At 52.4% G+C, this 25,298-nt stretch overlaps 1 protein-coding gene across 11 annotated transcripts in view; it reads left to right on the forward strand.

Moving 5' to 3' along the window:
* Dab2ip (DAB2 interacting protein) overlaps positions 1 to 13,939 on the forward strand; it is a 179,934-nt gene extending 165,995 nt beyond the window's left edge. For 9 of the 11 annotated variants that reach the window (XM_070012905.1, XM_070012953.1, XM_070012886.1 and 6 more), the window contains 6 exons: positions 1,655 to 1,833; positions 3,623 to 4,511; positions 5,179 to 5,331; positions 6,733 to 6,926; positions 10,158 to 10,245; positions 10,944 to 13,939. In XM_070012905.1, coding sequence (XP_069869006.1) covers positions 1,655 to 1,833; positions 3,623 to 4,511; positions 5,179 to 5,331; positions 6,733 to 6,926; positions 10,158 to 10,245; positions 10,944 to 11,111 — 1,671 coding nt within the window. In that variant the 3' untranslated portion in view covers positions 11,112 to 13,939. The remainder of the gene's footprint in view (positions 1 to 1,654; positions 1,834 to 3,622; positions 4,512 to 5,178; positions 5,332 to 6,732; positions 6,927 to 10,157; positions 10,246 to 10,943) is intronic. The other 2 variants (XM_070012913.1, XM_070012895.1) reach the window with 2 other exon arrangements.
* Positions 13,940 to 25,298: the final 11,359 nt, after the last annotated feature.

The following is a 25,298-nucleotide window of genomic DNA, read 5'->3' on the forward strand; positions in this document are numbered from 1 at the left end:
CATCCAGCACCAGTCACAGCAGCTTGGAGTCCTGGGGCACAGTCCGGGGGCTGTGCCTCAGGCCCTGCACACGTGGTGGCCGAGTTCCATATAGGAAGGCTCACCTCCTTCCTAAGTGATGTGAAAAATGAGATTTGCCTTAAGAACTTCACCAAAGTAGGTGTCCTGGCTCTGGGTTTTGGGGCCACTTAGCATGGAAAGATTGATGATGCTAGAGGTGTGTCACTCTTACCTAGTGTGCACATGGTTCCACATTTGATCCTCAGAACCACAAAGCAACATTCAAAAAAAAGCCTCTTTCTATCATTGCCTTCAGCCATCAGTTGACAAGGTGATTCCTTAAACATTGACTGCCTCAGTGACTTCCACGGAGCTGTCCCCAGCCTGGGGTTCCACAGACTCCCTCACCCACCTAAGCCGCCACAGGCTGTTGATGTTACAGTCCAGACCTGCCAAGAACCATGTCTTGAATACCTCGCTTTCCAGGGTTCTGGAGGTCCCCTGCATAAAGACAAATCCCGCTGCCATTGGTCCTGTCCCTAGAGGTGACCCCTCCAAGCATTCCAAAATTCAGACTTTTATACGGTCTGCACACAGGCACAAGCACAAAAAGTTCCCTTTCGTAGTTTGTTTTCAAGTGAGAACTTTCCATGTGCACTGCCATGTGTGTTTTTGCCGTCTTTCCAGGCGTCTTCCTATATCACTGCGCCCTGTGCTGCTGCTGAGGTTTCTTAGCGGCCGCTCACCATCGCGTCACGAGAATGTGGTTTATTTCACCCATCCTCTAGTGATGGGCACTTGGGTTAGTCGCAGCTTTTTGCTGAAACTGCTGCTGTTGCCCTTGTAGCCAAGTCATTTTGCTCGTGGTTATCTACTTAACCTTTGGCTGTGAGAGACCCAGGAGTCAGGTGTGGAAAGGAAGGCCAGGCCCCTCACTCTAGTCCTGAGCCTGCACTGCTAGGCACTGTCCCACAGATTTCACGTGATTGGCATGACAGATAGGGTGTAACAAGGATTCAGACTGAAGCTGTTTGCTTCCACACATCTGTGTTAATGGTACAGGTTTTTACATTTCACTTTCACCCACTAACTCATGGACTTCCACTGTACCAAAGCAGTGTTGCCATCTGTAAGTTCAGTCCTCTGTCCAGAACCCTCTCTACTGTGTCTAAGCTGTGGCAGTGAGGGTCAGATGGACTCAAGTTCTGCCCTTTGTCTGGCCAGCATCCTATGATGCCTCCTCTGTGCATGAACCATTTCCTTGAGCTCAGGGGTCAGAATAGTATGACCTTGCCCGCCTTGTGGTTTAGGGAGCAGGAAGGGGCTGCCACAGAAGTCCTTGGATGAGGAGATGTAGACGTGGGGAATTGTGGCTTCCCTATGGACTTTCCTCTCTGGCCGGGGCATCAGGGCAGGGAGAACTATCATATTAGTGGGTTTCCTGTCCCAGGAATATCTGTCCACAAAGGAAGACTTAGAAATTGTTGGACTTGTTCCTTCCCAGACCCACTGACCAGTGGGGGTGGGGATCAGCATTTTTGATGGATTCCCCGGGGGCTTTGAACCACTGAGTAAGTCCTGCAGCTGTACAGGACTCATAGCTCCCCAGAGTGTCCCCAGTAGATGACATCTGTCTTTTGCTATATCTCTGTAGAGCATTGTGTCCAAACTGGGCCCCTTGCCTCGGATTCTGAGGGATGTCCACACAGCACTGAGCACCCCAGGCAGCGGGCAGCTCCCTGGGACCAATGACCTGGCCTCCACGCCAGGCTCGGGCAGCAGCAGCATCTCAGCGGGGCTGCAGAAGATGGTGATTGAAAATGATCTCTCTGGGTAAGAGCTGCCAGGTGTGCTGAGTGAAGTGGAGCATGCGCGCAGACTAGTTATAGACCCTCAGTGGTCTCAGATGTGGGGAGAGGACCCCCACACAAGTACCTTTGAAACAAGCCTGAAGAGACTCAGTATATTTGGCAGACCTAAGTTACAAGCCGGTTTAGAGAAAAATCAGGGAAGTTTTCCTGGAGGAGGCCGAGCCTTTTGGGAAAAGTAATATTTCCACTGGTGGACATGGCATTTTAGATCAAAGACCTAGAGAAAGACAACCTGTGCTCAGGAACCATTATTGGTCCCAAATATCTCTAGACTTTGAGATTTCCTGCACTTCAACACGCCCCTCAGTATTTTCCAGGCCTTCAGTAGTCAGGGGTGACCTGTCAAGTTGAGGCTGGGAGCTCAGAGAACACAGAGGTCCTGAGCCCAGCGTCACTGAGCCTGCAGCACAGGTCACAGCCTGTCAACCCTGGAGGAGTTGGGACAGGTGCTTTGGGTATTTGCATCAAAATGGGGCCCTTCCTGAGAAGCCTAGTGTTCAGGCTTCTCTGGTGTACTCTATTCCTTTTCCCAGTCCCTCATCTCCAGGGGCCTTCTTGGGCCCACTTGTGAGGGTGAGACCAGAGTAGCAGAGTGGGCAGTGTGTGCTCACTCCACAAAGTGGCAGGAGCACAGGCCTTGAAGCAGGTGGGGGTGTTGAGCCAGGTCTGGGAGGGAGAATACCTGGAGGAGGCCGCCATGCCAGTCCCCAGTTCCTCTGAGCATTGGCTTGGGGGTCTGTTCACTTAACTTGCTAAGGGGGCGCAGAGCAATCCCAGCAAGAGTTCAGGTGGGGTCACCTGAGGGGCTGTGAGGCAGCCAGGCCTATGTGTGCTGAGACCTGATCTGTGTGTTACAGCATGGCACCCCAGGCCTCCAGCTGGTCGTGGTTTAATTCCCACTCTGTCTCTTGCCCTTGTTCATTAAGTGTGGTGACCCCAAGTGGCTAGCTGCCTGTCTTGGAGCTTAGTTGTCTGTTCCCTTGGAGGTCCTGTTGATCAGCCCCCCATCATAAGCCTGTGTCAAGATGCTGAGGTCTTTGCTGCTGCTTATCCACTCAAAGCCTTGCCACCCCACATTCTTCCCCATGGCCAACCTGGGTCCACCACAGCAGTACTGGCCTCCAGGGAGGTCCAGAGAGAGGTTTCAGCCAGGTGTTGAATAAGAAGGAGGCCAAGGGTGTGGCCAGCCAAGGTAGGGCAGAGCCTGCAGCACAGGTTCAGACCCCCTCCCCGCCTCGCTCCTGCACCCTGATTCTGTTTTTATCAGAAATGCCAGCCTCCGCTTGCCACTCACAGAGTGGCAGTAGGAGGCTGGGTAGAGGGAGGTTTCACCAAGCTGATGAGGAACAAGAGAGGAAAGGCAGAAGGAGACTCGGGGACTTGGAAACCACTATGAAATGCAGGGCCCAGGAGTGGCCGAGAGAGAGCCATGGAGCCGAGGACCTGGGTTGACTTGGGGTTTCCCAGAGCACACCAGGTACCAGTGCCTGATGTCTCAGGATGCAGCGCAGCAGGGAAACGGCCTTTAGGGCAGCCAGCAGGGCCGGTCCCTAGAGCAGAGGTTCTGTGTGGGGAGCTCTTGCCACCAGTCCTGGGACTCACCCCTCTGCCACCCAACTATCCCCTTCCACGGCCCTGGCTTGGCTTCCGGACCCTGGCAGGTTGGCAGTGCTGTTGTTTTGGACCCATGTGGCTGCACTTACAGTTCTTCTCTTCCCCTTCTTTCCCTGTGTGTGCTTGTCTCCCTGCAGTCTGATAGATTTCACCCGGTTACCGTCTCCAACCCCCGAAAACAAGGACTTGTTTTTTGTCACAAGGTCCTCCGGGGTCCAGCCCTCACCTGCCCGTAGCTCAAGCTACTCAGAAGCCAACGAGCCCGACCTCCAGATGGCCAATGGTGGCAAGAGCCTGTCTATGGTGGATCTCCAAGATGCCCGCACGCTGGATGGGGAGGCGGGCTCCCCAGCGGGCCCTGACGTCCTTCCTGCTGACGGGCAGGCTTGTGCAACTCAGTTGGTCGCCGGGTGGCCAGCCCGGGCAGCCCCCGTGAGCCTGGCAGGGCTAGCCACAGTGCGGAGGGCGGGCCAGACACCCACAACACCAGGCACCTCTGAGGGTGCGCCAGGCCGGCCCCAGCTGTTGGCACCACTCTCCTTCCAGAACCCTGTGTACCAGATGGCAGCCGGCCTGCCACTGTCCCCTCGCGGCCTTGGTGACTCGGGCTCTGAGGGCCACAGCTCGCTGAGCTCCCACAGCAACAGTGAAGAGCTAGCGGCCGCAGCCAAGTTGGGAAGTTTCAGCGCTGCCACAGAGGAGCTGGCCCGGCGGCCTGGCGAGCTGGCCCGGCGGCAGATGTCACTAACTGAGAAGGGTGGGCAGCCTGCGGTGCCAAGACAGAATAGCGCCGGTCCCCAGCGAAGGATCGACCAGCCGCCACCCCCTCCACCACCACCACCTCCTGCCCCCCGAGGCCGGACACCCCCCAACCTCTTAAGCACCCTGCAGTACCCACGGCCCTCGAGTGGAACCCTGGCGTCCGCCTCGCCTGACTGGGCTGGCCCTGGTGCTCGGCTGCGGCAGCAGTCCTCCTCCTCCAAAGGAGACAGCCCGGAGCTGAAGCCACGCGCCATGCACAAGCAGGTCAGCACTGGGGGGCGGGGGGCTCTCAGCCGTCCCACATGGCACCCACAGCATGCTCCTTCCTCAGTCATTCCACCTCACCGCACCCAGCTACCATCCCATGCGGAGCGGTGCCATGGCTTGCCCATCCACCAGCCTGGGAACCGGGGCTGCCACAGCCTTAGGAGCTCCAGGTTTCTGTACCAGTTCTCACCAGGTCAGGCTGGGGTCTGGGAACAAGAAAGAGGGACCTGTTCATCTCCAGGCCCATGCCTGTGACAGCCCTGGCCCTAAGCCCAGGTCTCCCTGCCCTGCGCGGGCTCTCACACTTCCTTCCTCCCCAAAGCATTCCCATAGGCCGAGCTGGCCCCTGGCCACAGCTGCCAGGAGCTTGGACAGTCTCCATCACCCAAGGGCTTTGGCAGGACACGGATAGACGGGCTGCAGGTGGCACACCCAGCCCGGTGCTGACCAACCCTGGTGTAGGCACCCCTATGGCAGCCGTGTGGTGCTGGGGTCTGGCTCAGGCTGCCAGCTAGAAGACAGACAGCCCTTGCTGAGCCACTCATGCCCTGGAGACCACTTCCGGCCTCTGAAGCACTTGTCCAGTAGCTCACTCAGTGTCGGTCCCTGCCCCACCCCCTCCCTGCACCTCCCCGCAGCCCTTCACAGCTGTGTTTCATTGTAGGGCCCTTCACCCGTGAGCCCCAATGCCCTGGACCGCACGGCTGCTTGGCTCTTGACCATGAACGCGCAGTTGTTAGAAGACGAGGGCCTGGGCCCAGATCCCCCCCACAGGGATAGGCTCAGGAGTAAGGAGGAGCTCAGCCAAGCAGAAAAGGTAACGCCGGACCCGGGCTGGGCGGGCAGGGCGGGCTGCAGGAGTCTCTCCTGAGAGCCCTCGGTGAGGCGGCTCTGCCTGCTCCTGCCATGCAGTCCCCTCGAGAAACTTGAAGGAAAGCAGCCAGCGGGGCCTAGCGTAGACCTAAGGTCTCTAGACAGCCTGCACAGTGGACACCTGGGACCAGGACAGTGCCAGAGCGGCACCTTCATACCCTTGTAGGGAGTCTCATGCACAAGGAAGCAGACGGGGCTCCCTGAGATGGTGGGAAAGCCCGTGAGTGCCAGCCACCTTGAGCTCTGTGCCTCACCGAGGCCTGGCCCTTCCCAGTTACGAGGACTAGGGGGATGCGATGATTGTGAAAAGTCCAGGTCTGCCCCTTCCTCACCTCTAGCATTGGTGGGGCCATGGGGGGCTTCATCCCTACCCACTCGCAGGTTGCCCCGTTGTTGGGACAGTTGCCCTGGATCTGTGGCTACTCCTTCCCGGGATGGTCAGAGCCCAAGTAGGTGGGTGAATTGGGACCAGGCCCCCAGGAAAGCAGCCTCCTCTCAGTCTCGTGCCCCAAAATCCTGATCTCTCCTCCTGAGAGAATCTGGGGTTAGGGTGGCTGTGTTCCCCACTCCATCACCTTAGGAGAGGTCCATCACCATGCTGCATTTGCTGCCCTCTGCCATGCCCTCAGTCCACTGCTTCTGCTTGCTTTCACAGAACTCGACACAACGCTCCAAGAGCCCAGGGGTTGGGGGGAAGGCAGGGGACGACTCTGCTTCCATTAGTCCTGCATCCTTGAGTCTGGCCCCTCTGACTTCCAGGGCTGCCCCCGCCCCTCCTGTGAGGAGGCCACTGCCTCCTCTTGTCCCTTCAACCTCCCTTCTCCTCCCAAGGGCTTAGTAGAACCTGAGAGCTTGAAGCACCCTGCCTTTGTCTCCTTCCTGTCCTCTCCTATGTCCCACACACCTGCTTCCATAACATTAGGGTCAGGCTGGGAGACTCGCACCTCGCCTGCTTGTCAGCCACTGTCCATGGGACTTGGTTACCTGTCTGGGCCTTCGTTTTCCTCCCTCAGAGCCCCTGCCTCTCGAAGCACCGCCCAGTGTCCTTTATATATCCTAGGGTTTTTAAACCTTTGTTTAAGGAAAGCTTGAGGTGGGCTGGGGATGTGACTCAGGTGGTAGAGTGCCTGCCTTGCAAGGGTGCAGCCTTGAGTTCAAATTAACTCTTTACAACTGTCCAGGTCAGGCTGGGAGAGATCCCTAAGTGCTGTGCAAGCTTGAGTCTCATCACAGCCATGGGCCATTCCCTGCCGGGGTCCCTCCCTGCCTCACCCCTGCCCAGGCTGACCAAGTTATATTCTCTTGTCCCGGGTGCTGTGCTCGTGGCACGCTGCCCTACTGGCAGGACCTGGCAGTACTTCAGGACAAGCTGCGGATCTCCACCAAGAAGCTGGAGGAGTATGAGACCTTGTTCAAATGCCAGGAAGAGACGACTCAGAAGCTGGTGCTAGAGTACCAGGCACGGTTGGAGGAGGGCGAGGAGCGGCTTCGGCGGCAGCAGGAGGACAAGGACATCCAGATGAAGGGCATCATCAGCAGGTGAGGGCAGCTGGTCCATTGCCCTCAGGAGGCGAGGCCGTGGGCCTGTGACAAGCCTTGGCCTCACCCAGGGGAGTTGCTGGTCTGCAGAGACAAGAGAAGTTGAAGCACAGAATCAGAGGGAGGCTGGACCAGCCAAGACCAGCCTCCAGAGGGCCAAGCAGAAGGCAGAGCTCTCAGGGGAGTTTGGAAGCTGAATTTGAGGTGCCACTGAGGGCCCCATTCATTGGGATGGGGGGGCAGTCAGTTCTGCTCAGGTGGGAAGTGAGAGGGAGGGGAGACAGGATAACCTCAGATTTCTTGGAAGAGCGTCTGGCTGTCAGGGCCCCTGCTGCCCATGAGGAGCTGTTTGAGCAGGGAGCGAGGGTGACAGTGCTCGAGTTTCAAGGTGCCTTGGTTATCTGGAGAGGGTTTTGGAGTTAGGTGGTTTTGATTGTTTTATGTGGCTAAAGACCGTCGGGTCCCATGTCGACCCAGGGGTTGGGTGGGCATACGTCCCTTAGTGTTTGCCATAGGAGGTACCGTCTAGGTGCAGTGTCTCCACCAGCCCCTTACAGCAGGAACAGCAGGCATAGCTGGAGAAAGGGGTGGGCTTGTTTGTTTTGTGTCATCTGGCTCTGGACAGACGGAGCAGATGTGCAGAGCCCAGGGAATCCTCCCCTGCTCATGCCTTGTCCTCCACTGGTTTGTCATTTACCTTCCATTTTATTCATTATAAATGATGACTAGAAGCAGAGCAGAGGTGACTAGCAAGCATTTGTGAGTCTAGGGATGGAAACATTTTCAGCCTGACCACCTCATCTTCCCCACGTGTCCTCTGAGGCACCTGCTCTTGTGCATTCAGAGACAGGCCTCACGTGTCTGCTAACCAATCCTGGCACTTTTCTCCCCTAATAGGAGCTGGTCAGTCTGGTGAACAGTCAGGTCTTCTGTATAGAAGAGTCTCATGGATTTATCTTGCATGGGTTGGCTTTGAACTATGATTCTCAGATGCTCAGCCTCCTGAGTAGCTTGACATCTCTTCTTAAGTGTGTCTATGTTGAGGGTTATTATATATTGTGTCAGTAGAATTGATCTCTTTATAAAGTCATTATTACCTGATAATATTTTTTGCTTTGAAATATGCCCTGTCTATTGTAACTGTAGCCACCCCAACTAATTATACTAACTTCCCTTCCCTTCCTTCTTTCCTCTAGAATTTCATTTTAGTAATAGTTGCTTGAATGTACCTACTATTCTATCTGCAACTTTTTGGTCTGCATTACTTACTCTTCTGGTCTGAGCAAGTTACCTGAGTGAAACAAGGAAAGAAAGAGAGGATTTATTTGTCCCACAATCCCAGACTTTTCGGTCCATGTTTCTTGGCCATGGGCTTGGGCAGCCATGGCTGTGGGAGCACGTGTCAGGGGAGATTAGAACTCTTGTTTTGACAGGAAGGAGAGAGAACCACGGAAAGGAGCCAGGGACAGTTTACTCCCAAGGACTTGTCCCAGTGACCAGCCCCCTCCTTCTTGGTTTTGTCTCCTGGAATAGTGGCTCCAGCTGGGGACCAAGTTCAACACCTAAGGCAGCTGGGGACATTCTAAGCAAACCATAACAGAGAGTTCTTGTTCATTATTCTCGCAGGTGTAGGTTTTATTATCCTTCTTCTCAGCACACTTGGTACTTCTGGCTGGCTAGCCAACACTGACTCTTAGAGTTAGGTGTCCAGAGTCCTCATGTTGTTGAAATGCCTCGGGGATGTGCTCAGGACTCGCTGAGGCTGCTTGGAGTCAGCTCAGTCCTTCGAGGTTCACTTTGGGTTCTCTAGGATGGGGCTGCAGGGCCATAAGGCCTCATCTAGCCACGCCGACCAGGTAGTTTTCTGGGGTCCTTGGGGCTCCGTGTGAGTACATCTTTCCATTCTAGCTGCTGGAAATGCAAACGGCTCCTAGGATTATTCTGGGTCCTTTTCAGTGCCTCCTGGCTGCCTGCTGATTTGCTCCATGCATGCAGATCAGTATTCAGGATTCGTGCACAGACTCCAGGGAAATGAGTGGAGTTTATCTCTGCCTGCCACTGTGCCCTGTACAGCCTACACTTTGACCTTCCAGAATCCCCCGTGTCTCCTCAGCTCAGGGAAGGCGCCCGCACCCTCCACTTTCTCCACTCCCTCTACTTGAAGGCCACGAGTTGGGCTCTGGGCTGGTGTGTTGAGTTTCTGTTCCCACAGGGCCTGTTCTGTGTCTCATGACCTTTGTTTTACACACGATCCAGCTTCAGCTTTGTTTTTAAGGCAAGAGTGTATATCCAGCCTCCTTTTTAATGTAGTTTCCCTTACTTGGTACTGTGTAAGCCTTGCCCACCCTTGACAGGCTTTCCTCAGTGTGTCATTTTTCTGGAAGCAAGGAGCTCACCTTGGAGTACTCCCCTACTCCTTCTAGTCAGCGCTCTGCTCCAGGGCCTGCTCAGCACTGCGCATGGAGAAAGGCGTGTGTCCAGCAGGCAGATGGAGGCTGACCCCAGAGCCCACGGAGCCCTGGTGCCTGGGGCAGGTGGAACTAGACATCTCCAGAGCAGTGGCCTGGGAGACAGGGAGCCCTGTGACTGTATGCCTGGGGGCCAGGGCAGCAGGGCCTGGTACTGAAGGCACCTCAGAGAGGAAGATGAGACCAGAGAGCTCCATGGAAAGAGGAAAGAGCAAGTAGTGCCACATCAGTGTCCCTGTCTGTGTGTCTGTCTCTCGGGGGCTGACCTGAAGACATGGCCTCCTCATGCTCTTCTCTGGACCTGTACTCCCCTAGCCCTGCAGCCCTGCAGCCCTGCAGTGCAGTCGCTCAGCTCACCTGCTCACGGCGGCCCTGCTGCCTTGAGTTCCAGGAGGAAAAGGCCTGGATTTTCCTCCCCTAGAGCTGGCACAGGGCTACTGCCTTGGTGAACATGGAGCGTGTTCAGCTTCTGCCCTGTGCTGGGGTCTGTGAAGATCCCACCTTCATTCCTGGAGGAATGGAGGAAAGGCACAGCCCCAGGGGCTTCTGGGAAGTGCTGGGCAGAGAAGGGAGGGGATCATGGGCCAGGCCCAGACTGGTCAGCTGCTGGGGGACAGCCTCCCCGACAGGTGTGGGAGGAAGGCCCAAGGAGGGGCTGTCCGCGTGTGCCCCTCTGCCCACATGATGGGCTTTCCTAAAGGCCTCTCCCCCTCCTCAGCTCACTGTCCAGCGATGTGCTGACTGTCCATGTCTCCGCTTGCAGGTTAATGTCCGTGGAGGAGGAGCTGAAGAAGGACCATGCTGAGATGCAAGCAGCTGTCGATTCCAAACAGAAGATCATTGATGCCCAGGTGGGGGCTCTGGGGCTTTGGCCGGCTGTGTGAAGGACCGGAGCTGAGGCGGGGATGACGCTGGCTTCTCAGTCATACCTCATGGGGCAGAAGCTGAGGGACAGGAGACGAGGAGCTCTGCTCGGGGATGTCAGTCTCGTGGTCTCCACAGGCCACATCTGACCAGGGCGGGCTGTGAGGGGGAAGGGTGGCCGCCCTGCTGTGGGGCGCTTGGTGGGTGTTTGTCACATGGATGCCGGGCGGGGCGTAGAAGCTACCGTGAGGGGAGGGAAATGGGCGGAGCTGGAGATGGACAACCCGTTGGGCAGAGGGAGCATTGGGGCTGGTGTTCAGAGCTGTGGCTTCCAGACTTGGAGAGGTGCAGGAGCAGGGGACTCAGCCCCGTCCCTTCTTGCAGGCTCAGGAATTAGCAGTGTCCCGTGTGTACATGGGTCCGGGGATGCGCGCCCTCGCGCTCTAAGGCAGCCGCCAGCAGCAGCTATGAGAGCTGCTCTGTCTGGGATGAGACGGCACAGAGCCTCTCCCACGGTGCCAGCTGTCCAAGTCTTGGGCCTTTCCCACACGGTTTTCGCGCATGCCCCTGGGTCTTCCTGCTCTGCAGAGCTTTCATAGACACCCAGGAGGCCCCTCGCCCAGCGTGATCTGTCCTGCAGCCCAGAGACCGTTCTGCGCCCCACTAACGTCCTGCTTGCCCACAGGAGAAGCGCATCGCCTCCCTGGACGCTGCCAACGCCCGTCTCATGAGCGCCCTGACGCAGCTGAAAGAGAGGTACAGCATGCAAGCCCGTAACGGCGTCTCCCCCACCAATCCCACCAAATTGCAGATTACCGAGAACGGCGAGTTCAGAAACAGCAGCAATTGTTAACCAGCCCGAGGAGGGAGGACCCTCCCCAAGGAGAGGGGACTGTGGTGGCCCAGGGCAGGGTCTCGGCCAGGAGCACCCACAGTCACAGTCCCTCGTGGTTGGCGGAGGCTGAGGCGCCCCCTCCCCTCGCCCACTGTCCAGGAGGCGGCGCGGAGGGAGCCAGAGACTGACGCAGCGTGACGAGGAAGTGGGTCTGGGCGCGGGCACGAGAGACTGCACGCTGGGGAGGGGACAGCCCGGAGGGGGCAGGGGCAGGGGCCTGCCAAACACATGTCGGTTGCTTGTCGAATTCGGTGTGTGTCACCTTTTCCTCCATGACTAGCCAAGTGCATGTACCCCACACCCTCCTCAGGTAGGGAACTGCCTGGAGAAGGGCCAAGTTAAGGGCTAGGGACCACCCCCCTGCAGCTTCCCGCTGCAGGCCTGGCCGCCAGACCTCTGACCTTGGGGGCTGGGACCTCACGGGTGGGTGCAGACGGGGAGATGGTGGTTGGACAGAGGAGGGATCCTGCGGCCCCCCCCCCCCCCGAGCAAGTGGCACTGCATGCAGCCCACGGGTTGCCGTGAGGAACCCAGGGTTTGCCCTGCCCCCACCCATCCCATAGTCACTTCCCCTACCTCCTCCCTTCCTTAGACGCATCGCCAAATAGATCAGTGAGAATCCTGGCTTTTTCTTCTGGGCCCTCATACTAGTGGGGCGTCTACAGAGCCCGCCATACCTACTGTGTGGGGCTGGGCTGATGCTCTGGGGCTCCCGGAAGCCAGAGAGCTGGGCAGAGCTGGCCGCAGGGCACAGCGCACTGTAGCCGCCTTCTCCAGAGGCCTGGGGCACCTGGGGTACAGTGGCCCCCTGGAATGTAGCCAGTTGGTGCTCTCCCAGAAAAGGTGATCTTTCCTCTGATGGCTGAAAAGAAAAAGTCTGAGGCCCGCAGGCCCTGAGAAGGTGGATAACTGTGATTCTTTTTCCTTTCACAGTATGCATTAGAAACAAAAGCCCGCTTGCTCGCTTGCTGGAACACAGGGGCCTTTTAAATTGAGCGTGCGCACTGCATGGGAAATAGCGGCCCCGGAGGATGTTAGCCTTGCTCCCTCACCAAGACAGCAGCCGCCTGCACCAGGCCCCGTGTGTGCGGCCGCCTCTTCCTCACCCTTCCCGCCCCAGCCACGGACCCTGGCACTGCAGCCAGGGGAGGGCACACCCACTGCTGGGGCTGGTTTTCCTCAGCTCTAGGCTGTTCTGTGGCATATCTGCCTCTCCCCACTGTGCGGGACAGACACGGGCAGGCGCTCCACTCTGCCTCTGCCCATTTGTTCCCACGCCCTGTGGAGTCCAAGCTCTGGCCCTTAGGCAGGAGTGTGGACCTCTGCCCAGGCAGCAGAGCCAGGGCCGGGCAAGCTGTCTGCGGGGCAGCAGTGTGCCAGAGTCCCCACCAGGAAGGGTGGAAGTCTAGCCAGAGCCACACAGCACGGCCTTCAGGCCTGTGGACAGGTATCTGTCTGCTCCAGGCAGGGCTTTTAGATGGCACTCCAGCGCCATTAGCTAGAGACGTGCCGGGCCTCAAGTCAGAGACCTCAGGAAGGAAGGAGATGGGGGCTGAGGTCGTGCTGCACCCTCTGTCCTGCCCCTCCTGCCCAGACCCCTGCGCTCGTGTGTCAGCCAGAGTGGCCTCGGGCAGAGCCAGGTCCCAGTACGGTCCTCTTCCTCCGTCCACGGGCCCTGCTCCCCTCCCCACCAGGCCCTCACCCGTGCCTCCTAACGTGGCCTCGGACTCAGCACCTCCTAGCAATACGGGGGTCCCCAGGGCTGGACAGGAGGGCGCCAGGGCCAGCCGCCATGGGCGCTGTGGCTGCCCTTGCAGGGGTCGAGGGCTCTCAGGCCGAGAGCCTTATTTACCTAGTGCAAAAACTGTAAAAGTGTACAGACTCCTCACAGATTTTTATCTTATTGCAAGTCTGACAATTTTTGTAAATGTGCTTGGTGTTTGACTGTAATGTAACTATTTCACCCACGGGTTGTACATAGTCCTCTAGTCCTGGTGCTGTGGTGGCTGGCCGGGACCACCGCTCCTCTTGTACCTTGGCACCTGGTGGACAGCGCTGGGCAAGACGAAGAGCCCTGGGGTCTGGCTGTCCGCCCCACCCACCGCATCCATTGGCTGGCTTTGCCCCGTGCCACCTGGGTGGAGGCTGCTGGGGACCACGGCCTGGTGGGGCTGGTAAAGGGGTCTCCTGCCCAAGGCCACAGAAAACCCATGTCCTGGGTTTCACCCAGGCCTGTGGGTGCCAGAGGTCCCCCAGGGAAGGGCAGTCTCTGATCCAGGATGGGCCTCCGGGCCACTGAGCCTCAGGTCTGCTGGCCAAAAGACCCCAATCTCCACCCCCAGCACAGAACCTTGACCTTTATTTGCTCAGATCCTGTGTTCAGGGTGAAGAAACTGCCAAACTTCCCACGAATGAAGACTCCCTGACTGCCCAGGAGGGAGTGGGGCCAGGGTCAGGGCCCCCCAGCACCTCTGGGCGGGGGGAGGCGCTACTCCCTCACACCCATCCGTCCGGGAGCCCGACTGTCCAGGGAACCAGCCCCTCTTTTCTACACACTCGGCCACAGGCTGCCCCCAATCCCACCGCGTCCCAGCCCCCTCTTTTTGTAAGTATGTGAAAAGGAAAAAAATACAAATGTTGGAGTTTGGTTGGAGCTCCTCACTCCAGCCATGACTTTTAACCATGTAATAATGTACAGAGAAGTGTTGGTGTTCTAAGACTGTGTGGCTGTGCAATTTCTGTACATTTGCAATTAGAAATATTAAAGATTTATTTAGCTATTTTAAGCCTGGTTCGCCTCTCCGTTCAGCTGTGCCAAGGTCATTTTAGGGGTGACTCTCAGTCCTCGTTCCTGTGGAGCCCCACACTTGGCTCCCCCTGGTAGATTCACGGGCAGTGTGGGCTCTGAGCTGCCACCCCTGGCTCCCAGGAGCTTACACATGAGGTCTTGGCCCACCAAGTGAGATAAAATGGCCCCTGCACACATGCAGATGCCAGCTTGTGCCAGGCTCTGGGTGAAGGGGCCTGGTCCCGGGGGGGGGCGGTGCAGGCAGGACATGGGGCTGGCCTAGCATCACCGGTCATGTCTCAGCTCCACAGTGTTCTCAAGCTTTCAACACCTGGAAGAGTTGAAACTCCCTGCAGATGGAACCCAGAGGCCTAGCTGGAAGAAGCCAGCCCCGAGACCACTGGTGCTGTCCATGGGTGTGTACGGGAAGGGATGGCAGCCCGGCCCTGCCCGCATCTCTCAGCGTTTCACCCTCCAACCAAGGACGCAAGGGAGCACTACCACAGGCTGGACTGTGGCTGGCAGATTGCTTCTGTGCTAGGGCGCCACCCTGGGCGCTCCAGTGAGGACCCTCTCTCCATGACAGCCAGCCCGGAATCCACTGTGGGCTGCTGTCACCTCCAGCCTTGAAAAGCATTATGCAAGTGTAGCTGCTTCTCCAAGCCTGTGTGTGTGTGTGTGTGTGTGTGTCGGCTTAAATTCATGATCTCATGCCTCTCTTGCTCATGGCTGGCACTCTACCACTTGAGCTATGCTTCTAGTCCAGCTTCTTGCTGATTAGAAATACAATCTCATAGGCTTTGCTATCTGGGTTGGCTGAATAACTTTATCCACTAAATCTCAGCCTCCTACATGTAGCTAGGATTACAGGAGTGAGACACCAATTCCTGGCCTGGGTTTTGTTTGTTCGTGTAAGACAGTATCTCACTATGTAATTCCTGGAACTCAGGACCTTCTTCCCTCAATCTCCCAAGTGCTGGTTTGACAGGCCTGTACCATCACTGCTGGTGCTAAAATTAGATTTTTAAAAGAAATTCGTCTTTGAATTGAGCAGGGAATATTGATCACATGCATTATCTCCTTTCCTCTCTCAGAGATACTGTGCTGACAGGAAAGGAATAAAAGGGTCATCGTGAATAAGGACAGAATTAATGTGGGAGGAGGTAAGAGCATTGGGAACATTGTCGGCTGGGAATCGATGAGGGGATGTAGAAGAAATTAAGAGACAGCAACTGGGGTGACTGGATGAGGGTGGGAGAGACCCCTCCCCTCCCTCATGTACTTAGTAAGGCAGTTCCGGGGCACACCCCCTCCTCCGCTCTGCACAACCTGGAGACTAAGATGAGGGCACACTAGACGGGGCAGGGGGCTCTGGGTGGCACTGGGCAGGAAGCAGGCTGGAGAGGGGTAAGCAAGTCCCTGCCCTCGGTGGTGCTCCCTTTCCTCTCAAGAAAAGACCTTCGATGGCTAAAGTAATAATACTGTATGGCTGGGTGCTGGTGGCTCATGGTAATTGTAGCAACTCATGAGGCTGAGATCTGAGGATCCCCATTCAAAGCCAACCCAGGCAGGAAAATCCAGGAGACTCATCTCCAATTAACCACCAGAAAACTAAAGTGGCCTTGTGGCTTGAAGTGGAAGAGCACTAACCTTGAGGGAAAGAGGTCAGGGACAGCACCCAGGCCCTGAGTTCAAGCTCCAGGACTGACAAGAAATACTGCTGTGTGAAATGATTTATCCCAGTCAATCAGCTTCAAGAAAGAAAAGTGGAACTTGGGGCCTTGTACAGGCGTGTGCCTGTACAAATTTCTTTAAAAAAACCCAAATCTGGCTACAGGTGTGGCTTGAGTAAGTAATAGAGTGCCTGCCTAGCAAACCTGAAGTGAGACTGTAAGGGGAGAAGAGGGGAGAGGAAGGGGAAGGACAGAGGGAGAAACAGGGAGGGGAGTGGAAAGAACAACAGATGGGCAGGTGGGGTAATACTGGGGAGGTTGTAGAACAGTGACCCAAGGGGTGGACAGGTGGCTCACGCCTGTAATCCTAGCTACTCAAGAGGCTGAGACCTGAAGATGGCTGTTGGAAGCCATCCTCAAGAGAGACCCTTATCTTCAATTAGCCAGCAAAAAGAAATCAGAAGTTGGAGACACGATTCAACTGGTAGAGTGCCAGCCAAGAGAGAAAAAGCCAAGCAAGATGGTGAGCCCTGGAGTTCAGGTTCCAGTATGTATGCGTGTGTGTATGCACACACACACACACACACACACACACACACACACACACACACACACACACACACACACACACACACACACACACACACACACACAGCCATCCTGGTAAGAAATTTCAAAGGTCCACTGAGCACACTCAGGTGCTCATCTCTGGCCAGTCAACAGCAGTTAAAGCCCTGCAGGGCAGGAGAAGCCGTCAGTCATGGCTGGGCATCTTTTCCAGGGTGTGGCGTGTAACTACCAATGGCAGGTCACATGACAATGCACTGGACAGTCCTCTAAACACTATTCGAGAAAGGTGCTGGGGTGAGAAGCTACTGACCTTTTGCCTTGGTCATGGGTAATTTTTCTGCCTATATTGTGACAGTTCTCCACCATCATAAAGCCCAAAGCCTTGGAGAGGGCAGGAAAGGGGTGACTTCCTCAGACACACTGCTGATGCCTGCACCCCAGTGCTGGACACAGGGAGGAGCAGAGACAGGTGAGCAGGTGAACAGATGCCCTCCTCATGACAGCAGCGCCATCCTGTCAGACCATGCAGTCCAGGCCTGTGCCTGTCTGCCTGCTTCCTCTTTCTCCCTTCCTTCCTTCTTTCCTTTCCTTCTCTCCCTCCCTCCCTCCCTCCCTCCCTCCCTCCCTCCCTTCCTTCCTTCCTTCCTTCCTTTCTTCCTTCCTTCCTTCCTTCCTTCCTTCCTTCCTTCCTTCCTTCCTTCCTTTCCTTCCTTCCTTCCTTCCTTCCTTCCTTCCTTCCTTCCTTCCTTCCTTCTTTCTTTGTTCCAGTCTTGGGCCTTGAACTTAGGGTCTGCATACTATTGCTTAGCTTTTTTGCTCAATGCTGACACTCTACCTCTTGAATCACAGCTCCACTTTCAGCTGGATAATTGGAGATAAGGATCTCCACTTTCTAGCCTGGACTGGCTGTGAACCGTGATCTTCAGGTGTCAACCTCTAGAGTAGCTAGGATTACAGGCACCACTGGCACTGGTTGATGCCATAGTTCTATACCCAGCACCATTGCTCCCACGTTCCACATTCAGAGCCAAGTGGCCACTGGCCTTTGTCACCTGTGTATTTCCCAGGCATCAAACTGAGTGTCTGAAACAGACTTAACATTTCCGATCCCCCAAACTTGTCTCTCTCCTCATTTGCAATTCCAAAAACTCCCCCCCCCTCAAACAGTTCTACCATTCCCCGCCCCCAGTTGCTCAAGCCAAGTGCTAAATGTGACTTCTGGATCCTTGTGCTTTAAAAGGGATGTACAGATTTAGAGTGATGTTCTTGATACATTATGAGCAAAAGCCAGCAGTCAGTCAGGGTGCCCCCATTCCTTTGAAGAAGAATGAATAAATTCCATGGCACACAATAAATTACACAGAACAGACATTGAATCAAACACATCCTACTGTGAATGGCAATTTCCCCTTGGGGGGGAGGGCTCACAGGATGGGGGAGGCCAGCTTTCACTTTCTCTTTACATTCTTAGGAGTTGCCTGAATATTTTACAACCAAGTTTTTATTTCTTGTGCTGAGACAGAGCCATTTAAGAATAAATAAAACATAGCCACATAATGAAATGCGGTACAACCATTAAAATTGTAGAATAATAATAATAAATGGCATTCAAAAAAGATGTAAATAATAAATGTAAAAGTTGATAACTGAATTATATGTCCAAGGAGAGTTCCAGTTCAGTTTTAAAACTCTGTAGAAACAGGTGGATTATGATGGTAAAGGATTAGGTAGGAGCTTGGAGTTCAGGTCCAAGAAAGACTCAGGGTTGATTCTGTCTCTGTTGATTAGCAGTATGATCTGAGAATTATGGGAAAGCCCTCATGTATCAATTTCCTCAACTAGAAACTGAGGAAAACAGTATTTGTACTATAGAGAAATCTCTATGCATAGGTTTCCTGACATAGTACTTATCACTACTCTTCTTACCACAGCTACTAGCAAGCAAATAAATGTTACCTACTAATAATTTCCCAAGAAAATCTTCAGTAATCACTTGCGTTATATAGAACATATATGGAGGTTAATAAAACATTGCCTTTAGAAGTAATGAGGTAAGGGTTGATTGCTCTCTTTGATTGTATTTTCTATTTTTTAAAATGTACTTTATAATCAAAAAGTCTTTGAAAATCCAACAGAATATGTAGAGCTGGGAAAGTGGCAGAGCTAGCAACAACAGATCTCCGGCCAATAGCCAGCATTGCCCTTAAGAGTGAAAAATTGGGAGAGAGCAAGGGAAGGGGTGACATTGTCCAAAAAGACATGTACTCCTTACTGACTATGTAGCTGTCACCCCTTTATGCAACACCTTTATAATAACAATAAAAATATTTTTAAGAGTGAAATGTAAGAAACCTTCCCAATGGGCGAGAAGCAAGATTTAGTTGCAAGAATCTGTCCTGTTTCAATGCAATTGGGCAGGAGATTAATTACACTTACTAGGAAAAGAAAAAGATAGGATTATTTGCTGGGTGCCAGTGGCTCGTGCCTATAATCCTAGCTACTCATGAGGTTGAGATCTGAGGATCGCTGTTCAAAGCCAGCCCGGGCAGGAAAGTCTGTAAGACTCTAATCCCCAATAAACCAACAGAAAACCCGGAGGGGTGCTGTGGCTCAAGTGGTAGAGCACTTACCTTGAGCTGAAGAGCTGAGGGACAGAGTTCAAGCCTCATGACCAACCAAAAAAAAAAAAAAAAAGGATTATTTGCTTGGAATTTCCCATTGAAAACATGATCCTGGTTTGGTAAAGTGGCTGAATACACAATAAATATAAAAACTGTAGGTTGCTAGGCCAAGTGCCAGAAACTCGCTCCTGTAATTCCCCTTGGGAGGCTGAGAGCTAAGGATAGTGGCTCAAAGCCAGTCTAGGTGGAAGAAGCCTTATCTCCTAACCAGCAAAAATTCAGAAGCAGAGGTGTGGCTCAAGCACACTGGCCTGGAGCAAAAAAGCTAAGCAACAATGTGAGGTCCTGAGTTCAAGTCCCAGTACTGGCACGTGTGTGCATGCATGTGCATGTGCACACACAGGCACACAATTGAGGTTGCTTTCCACACAGCAATCAATGGTCTGGACATCAGTTAGTGAGGTAATTATTGGAGGGGTGTGCTGCTACTGGGAGAGGCTGGTAAAAGGGACCTGAGATCTTGGACAACCTGGTAAGGTACACTGTCTGGATGGTCACCCAGACCGGCCAGGACAGATGGCCTGTCTTCGATACACCAGGATCCAGCACACCTCTGCCACCCTCTCACTGACTTTGTATGAAGACATGCATGCGTTCAACGTCAGTACAGTAGCTACAAGGAGCCTGTGTCCCCTCTCACCTAAGGGGCGAGGTTCCCGTAGCAGGCGGGGGCAGGGTTGCTCATGGGGACGTGGCAGAGGAAGGATGTAAACGATACATCCTGGAAGAAGGGGGGCCACCGTGGAAAGCTCATCCAGAAAGCCGCCATACAGTCTCAGAAATGTTTTTTTCTCTAAAGACACGTTTATAGGTTTTATCTTTAATGACAAAAAGTAACAGATGATCCTGTGAAAGATAGATTTTTTTTTTGACAAATGGTACTACCAAGACTCACACAGAAGTATAAAATGAACATATGTTTAGCATTTTTTTAACTCACAAATTAATGAGGAAACCAGTCAGTTGTCACAACCAATTCAAAAGAGACCTCAAAGAGCCACACAAAGAAGAAATCAGAAACACTGGGGGAAAATATTACAAATGGATGTAAAATTAGACTCTCTATAGAACAATAATCAAGTGCATTTCATCCAACACTAAGATCAGCTTTCCTTCAGTTCTAAACTAGTTCAAGGCCAAGGAAAGGAAAATGATGAATTTAGCAGACCCAGAAATCCTTCTTGCTTATTTTGAAATCTTTCATTAGAAAAACCAGAAATGCGGAAGGTTATTAATAGGTTTTATTACCAACAAATCCCTTCTCTATAGATGCCTGTGGTCATAGTTTATCAAGGCTCTGACAGACTTTATTCTTGCACATACAAACTAAAATTTCAACATAATAGCCTATATTTTTAAGACAGAAATATAACCGTGCTACATCAATAAGTTATGTTTTCTTGTTCTTGTTTGTTAATACTAGGATTTGAACTCAGAGCCTTATTCACGTTTGGCTTGCTTGGCTTGCTTGACCAGTACTCTGTGTGTGTGTGTGTGTGTGTGTGTGTGTGTGTGTGTGTGTGTTCAAGCTCTTCAGCTCAAGGCACATGTTCTACCACTTAAGCCACAATGCCACTTCCGGTTTTCTGGTGGTTAATTGGACATAAGAGTTTCACAGATTTTCCTGCAAGGGCTGCTTTGAACTGTGATCCTCTGATCTCAGCCTCCTGAGTAGCTAGGATTACAGGCATAAGCCTGTAATGGCACCTTTGGCTAGTACTCTTTTTTTTTTTTTCTAATGATAATGTTACTTTTATTTATTTTATTTTATTTTTTTTGGATCCGGTCATGGGGCCTGAACTCTGGCCCTGAGTGCTGTCCCTCAGCTCTTCAGCTCAAGGCTAGCTCTCTACCACTTAAGCCACAGCGCCACTTCTGGCTTTTCTTTTTGTGTATGTGGTGCTGGAGAATCGAACCCAGGGCCTCATGCATGCAAGGCAAGCGCTCTACCACTGAGCGACCTTCCCAGCCCCTGGCCAGTACTCTTGAGCCACACCTTCAACCTAGCTTTTTGCTGCTTGTTTTTTGGAGATGGCTGTCTCACAGACTTTTTTTGTCCAGGATGGCTTTGAACCCTGATCCTCTGGATTCAGTCTCCTGAATAAGATTATAGATGTAAGCTACTAGTGCCCAGCTTGTTTTATGTTTTATGAAATGAGGTCTCACTGCATTGCCCAGGCCAGTGTTGAACTGAAGAACCTCCTTCCTCAGTCTCCCAAGTAGTTGATGTTTACAAGTTTGCTCCACCAGGGCCAGCAAACAGTTTGCTTTTCTCCTTGGCAGTAATTGTGGGCATGAGTCACTGCAGGGGTCATTCTTTTCACTGTTCATTTGTTACTTTTCCTTTTAATGATTATACTTGCACATATAAAATTCTAAGTCCTGGGATCTGAATGAGATGAAAAGAAAACCAACTTTTAGAAATGATTTCAAACTTACGGCTAATTCACTAAAAGTAACAATAGAAGAAACACCATAAATATGTCTTTTACTGAGACCTCTTACCCCATTTTTAAATTGTTTTTTATCCCATTTCCTTTCCCACCTCCCTCCCTCCTTACACACGTACACACACATACACATGCACACAATTCTTGGAGACCAGTTATGTACATTATTGCTCTCTCCCCCTACATACTTCAGTCATGTTTGAGACTCGGGATGATTCATCGACTTAATGTTGCCACTTTTATCTACCCAACATTCATATCTCACTTTTCTCAGTTGACCCAGTGCTGTCCTTCCACAGTATTTTCTTCTCTTACGAGTAGAAAATTCCATCGAGGGTCAGGTTTGCATGTAGGGCTTCTTGGCTCGGGAAATTTCCACAGCCTTTCTGGTCCCTTTTTGGCATTGACATTTGGGAAGGAGACAACCAACGACACCCCTCCCTACCCCAGCTCCTTTTCCAAAATAGAACCTTCCATTTATCTGGTATTTCCTAGGGACTTGTTTCTGGCTATCTGTTCTTGGCCAAAAGCACTGCACATCAAGTCTCCACCCAGGAACGCGTTTAAAGGCGTATGGCGCCCGCCTGTCATTTCTTGCTGACGGTCATTTTGCTCATCCGTTGCGTAATTATTTTGTTTTCCTTGCTGTCTGTGGGAGACCCTTTGAGACCGTGAATTCCATGGGTTCCTCAGCAAAATCCGCCCCCTCCCCCATCTGACACCAGCGCGGATTCTTAATTGGTCTCATCTTTACTACAACGGCACCCAAGTACCACTGCCCAGCCTTCACCTCCCTCCACTTCCCCTCTGACGTAACTACTGTCAGCGCAGACCTCCTCCCGTGGGCTGATTTTCCTATTTGGCAGCCAGGTGTGTTGGTGGCTCCTGCCTGTGATCCTAGGTACTCGGGAGGCTGAGATCTGAGGATCATGGTTTAATGCCAGCCCAGGCAGGAAAGTCAGTGAGACTCTTACCTCCAATTAACCACCAGAGAAGCGGAAGTGAAGCTGTGGTTCAAAGTGGTCCAGGTCCTGAGCTCACGCCCCACAATTGATAATAAAATAAACTAAAATCACCATTGGCAAAGGCTTAGCTCATTACTTGATCAATTTTGGTACCCAACAGTCCCTGTTCTGTTGGGCTCTGGGAGCCCTTTTGGCTACCTGAGTCCCACTGACAGCTCCTAACATTATTTGGGGGCAGTGCCTTATCCCAGACTCACCTTGAGCCTTCCTGCCCCAGCTGCAGAATTAGGTTATTTTCCTGAAGCATCCTGAGGATCATTACCTGGGTTTAAAGCTCGGAGAGCATCTAGAATGTCTTTTCTTTTTGATCTTTTCAGCACGTATATACGTGCACATGTGCATACACACTCTATAGTATGTGTGTATGTACATACATATGGGATATAGATGGCATTTATTCCCTTAGCCCTGTGTGCTGAAAAGATAAAAAAGAAAAGACAGGTCAGCACGGATGCACACATGCTAGGGTGGTGAGCACCTATGGCGTTGCCTCTGTCCCCATATGCTGGAGATCTAACAGACACCCCCAGACTCCCTCAGGCTCAGGAGGACAGCAATGTAGAAGACAAAGAGTAGTCTGCTCCCTGCCTCAATGTCCCCCATGGGAAGACATGAATCCATCAGCCTGCAAATGAAAATTTCCAGAGAAATCCCAGCGCCTCCACCTCACAAAACGCAGGGATGAGTCTTCCTTTGCTTCCATTGTGCGTGCAGTCACAGCGGGTGGGGCTGTGGGTCCCCGCATGGGTTTTTTTTTCCTTTGGTCGGTCGTAAGGCTGAACTCTGGGCCTGGGCGCTGTCCCTCAGCTCTTCAGCTCAAGGCTAGCGCTCTACCACTTGAGCCATAGTTCCATTTCCAGGTTTTTCTGCTTATGTGGTGCTGAGGAATCGAACCCAGGGCCTCATGCATGCAAGGCAAAAGCACTCTACCACTGAGTCAGCTTCCCAGCCCTCCTCATGGGTCTTGAATGAATGTTGGCATGGTTTGACTAGCCTTCCATGCAGAAAGCCCTGACGGGACAGCGGCCATGTGCAAACATCTCACATCACTGGTGGTGAAGAGCGACACGGGCAAAAGCAAAGTTGTGGGCCCATTCTAGAACAGCAGCTTCAAGAATTACCCAAGAATAAAGCAAACTACAGAGCATTAAAAAAAAACCTAGGCAATTATCTCAGCAGAAAAAGATGTAAAAATGGTGAAGAAGAAGAAAGACAAAAACAATAAATAAGATTATGCTAATGATTCAAGAAAAGCAAATGTAACAAATTCCTTCCTTCCTTCCTTCCTTTCTCTCTCTCTTTCTTTCTTTCTTTCTCTTTCTTTCTTTCTTTCTTTCTTTCTTTCTTTCTTTCTTTCTTTCTTTCTTTCTTTCTTTTAGTTTCTTTCTTTCTTTTAGTTTCTTTCTTTCTTTCTTTTCTCTTTTTGGCCAGCAGTGTTTGCTCAATAGGAACAAAAAAGAAATTAACCTACCTAGAGCAAAACATATGTGATCCATTAAGGGAAATATATAGGTGCTGGTTTCCCTTGCTAACAAAGTCACAGCAGATCACGAGTGTTGATTTATTTCTCTTCTCTATTATGAGGCAGAGGGACCCAAGTTTATTCAGCATGGTGCACATAGCACCTCATATGATGCTTCAGGCTCAAGGTAGGTTCAGTAGAAAAGGCATATTTAATAACCACAGAGCTGTGCAATTAGGAATTGATAACTAAAGCTCACCCATCATTTACGTAGAAGTAGGTGGTATGTGTGTGTGTGTGTGTGTGTGTGTGTGTGTGTGTGTGTGTGTGTGTGTGTGTGTTGGAAGAGGAAGAGTATGTGTGCTTGTGTAAGGATCGAATATTGAGTTAATCCTCTGTGTTTTCAGATCCTTTGTTCATAGATTCAATCATCAACCATCAAAAATATCTGAAAAACTTGCATCCACATGAAACATATACACTTTTCCTCTCTTGTTATCATTCCCCAACAGAGTAACAAGGATTTCCAGAGAATTTATGTTGTATCGGTGACTTTAAGCATCTAGAGATTTCAGGCTTACAGGAGAATCACCTGAGTGACAAGCAGATACAAATTGTTCTATAAGGCGCTTGCATGTTCTTGGATTTGGGAATCTGCAGGACATGACAGTTGTAGTTTTGACAGACACACATCATGTGCTGAAATTTGGGTCTGCAAGTGAGCATCCCTGGGTGTTTTGCGTGTGTTTCTGACCAGGTGTGGTATATACACCAGTGTGGAACCCAAGGTAGGGACAAGAAGACAGAATGGACAGCAGTAGGTGGGGGGCAAGGGACAGGAGCAGAGACAGAAGGATAATGCAATGGCCTGGAGACCATCTGTGCCAATCACACTGCGGCTCAGCCCCTGGTCCCAGTCCCTTCCCATCTCACCGTGGGCCCTCATCTCTCTGTTTAGAGCCTGAAGCAGGGCGTGAGGACAGTCCATAGAACTCCTGTTTCCCCTGGTGGATGTCTGCCAAAATGGTCCTGGCAAGAGGAGGGGCCATGTGCCCATGACAGGAAATAAACAGCACAATTGCATTCCAATAAATCAGCGCAGATTCCAGAGCAGCACGGGGTCTCGCGGGCTCCGCGGGCCGTGGAATTCAATATGATATGCTTCAGCCTAATGGGCTGCTGCTGGATACCACGTGACCCAGCCTTCCTGGGGACGTGAAACGAGGCTGAAAAGTGGCCCTGATTTATTTATTGGGACAGCGTGTGTTCCTGCCTGTGGGGGTGGGGGCGGGGTGGGGGTGACAAGTTATGAAAACAGGTATTTGTGAGTCAGGTGGGAAGAGACCAGGATTTCACGCTGCCCCGGGCAGGGGGGTCGGCTGTTTGAAGCCTCTGGCCTCCCTCCCCTCCCCCCACCATCCTGTCCCACCATGAACTTCATCTGTAGAATCCATTCATGTGTTCATTGTTCCCTGTCTCACCGGCTTTCATTCACT

This window comes from Dipodomys merriami, unplaced genomic scaffold (genome assembly GCF_024711535.1).
Source record: "Dipodomys merriami isolate MVZ:Mamm:240054 unplaced genomic scaffold, mDipMer1.0.p SCAF_11, whole genome shotgun sequence".
NCBI lineage: Eukaryota > Metazoa > Chordata > Mammalia > Rodentia > Heteromyidae > Dipodomys > Dipodomys merriami.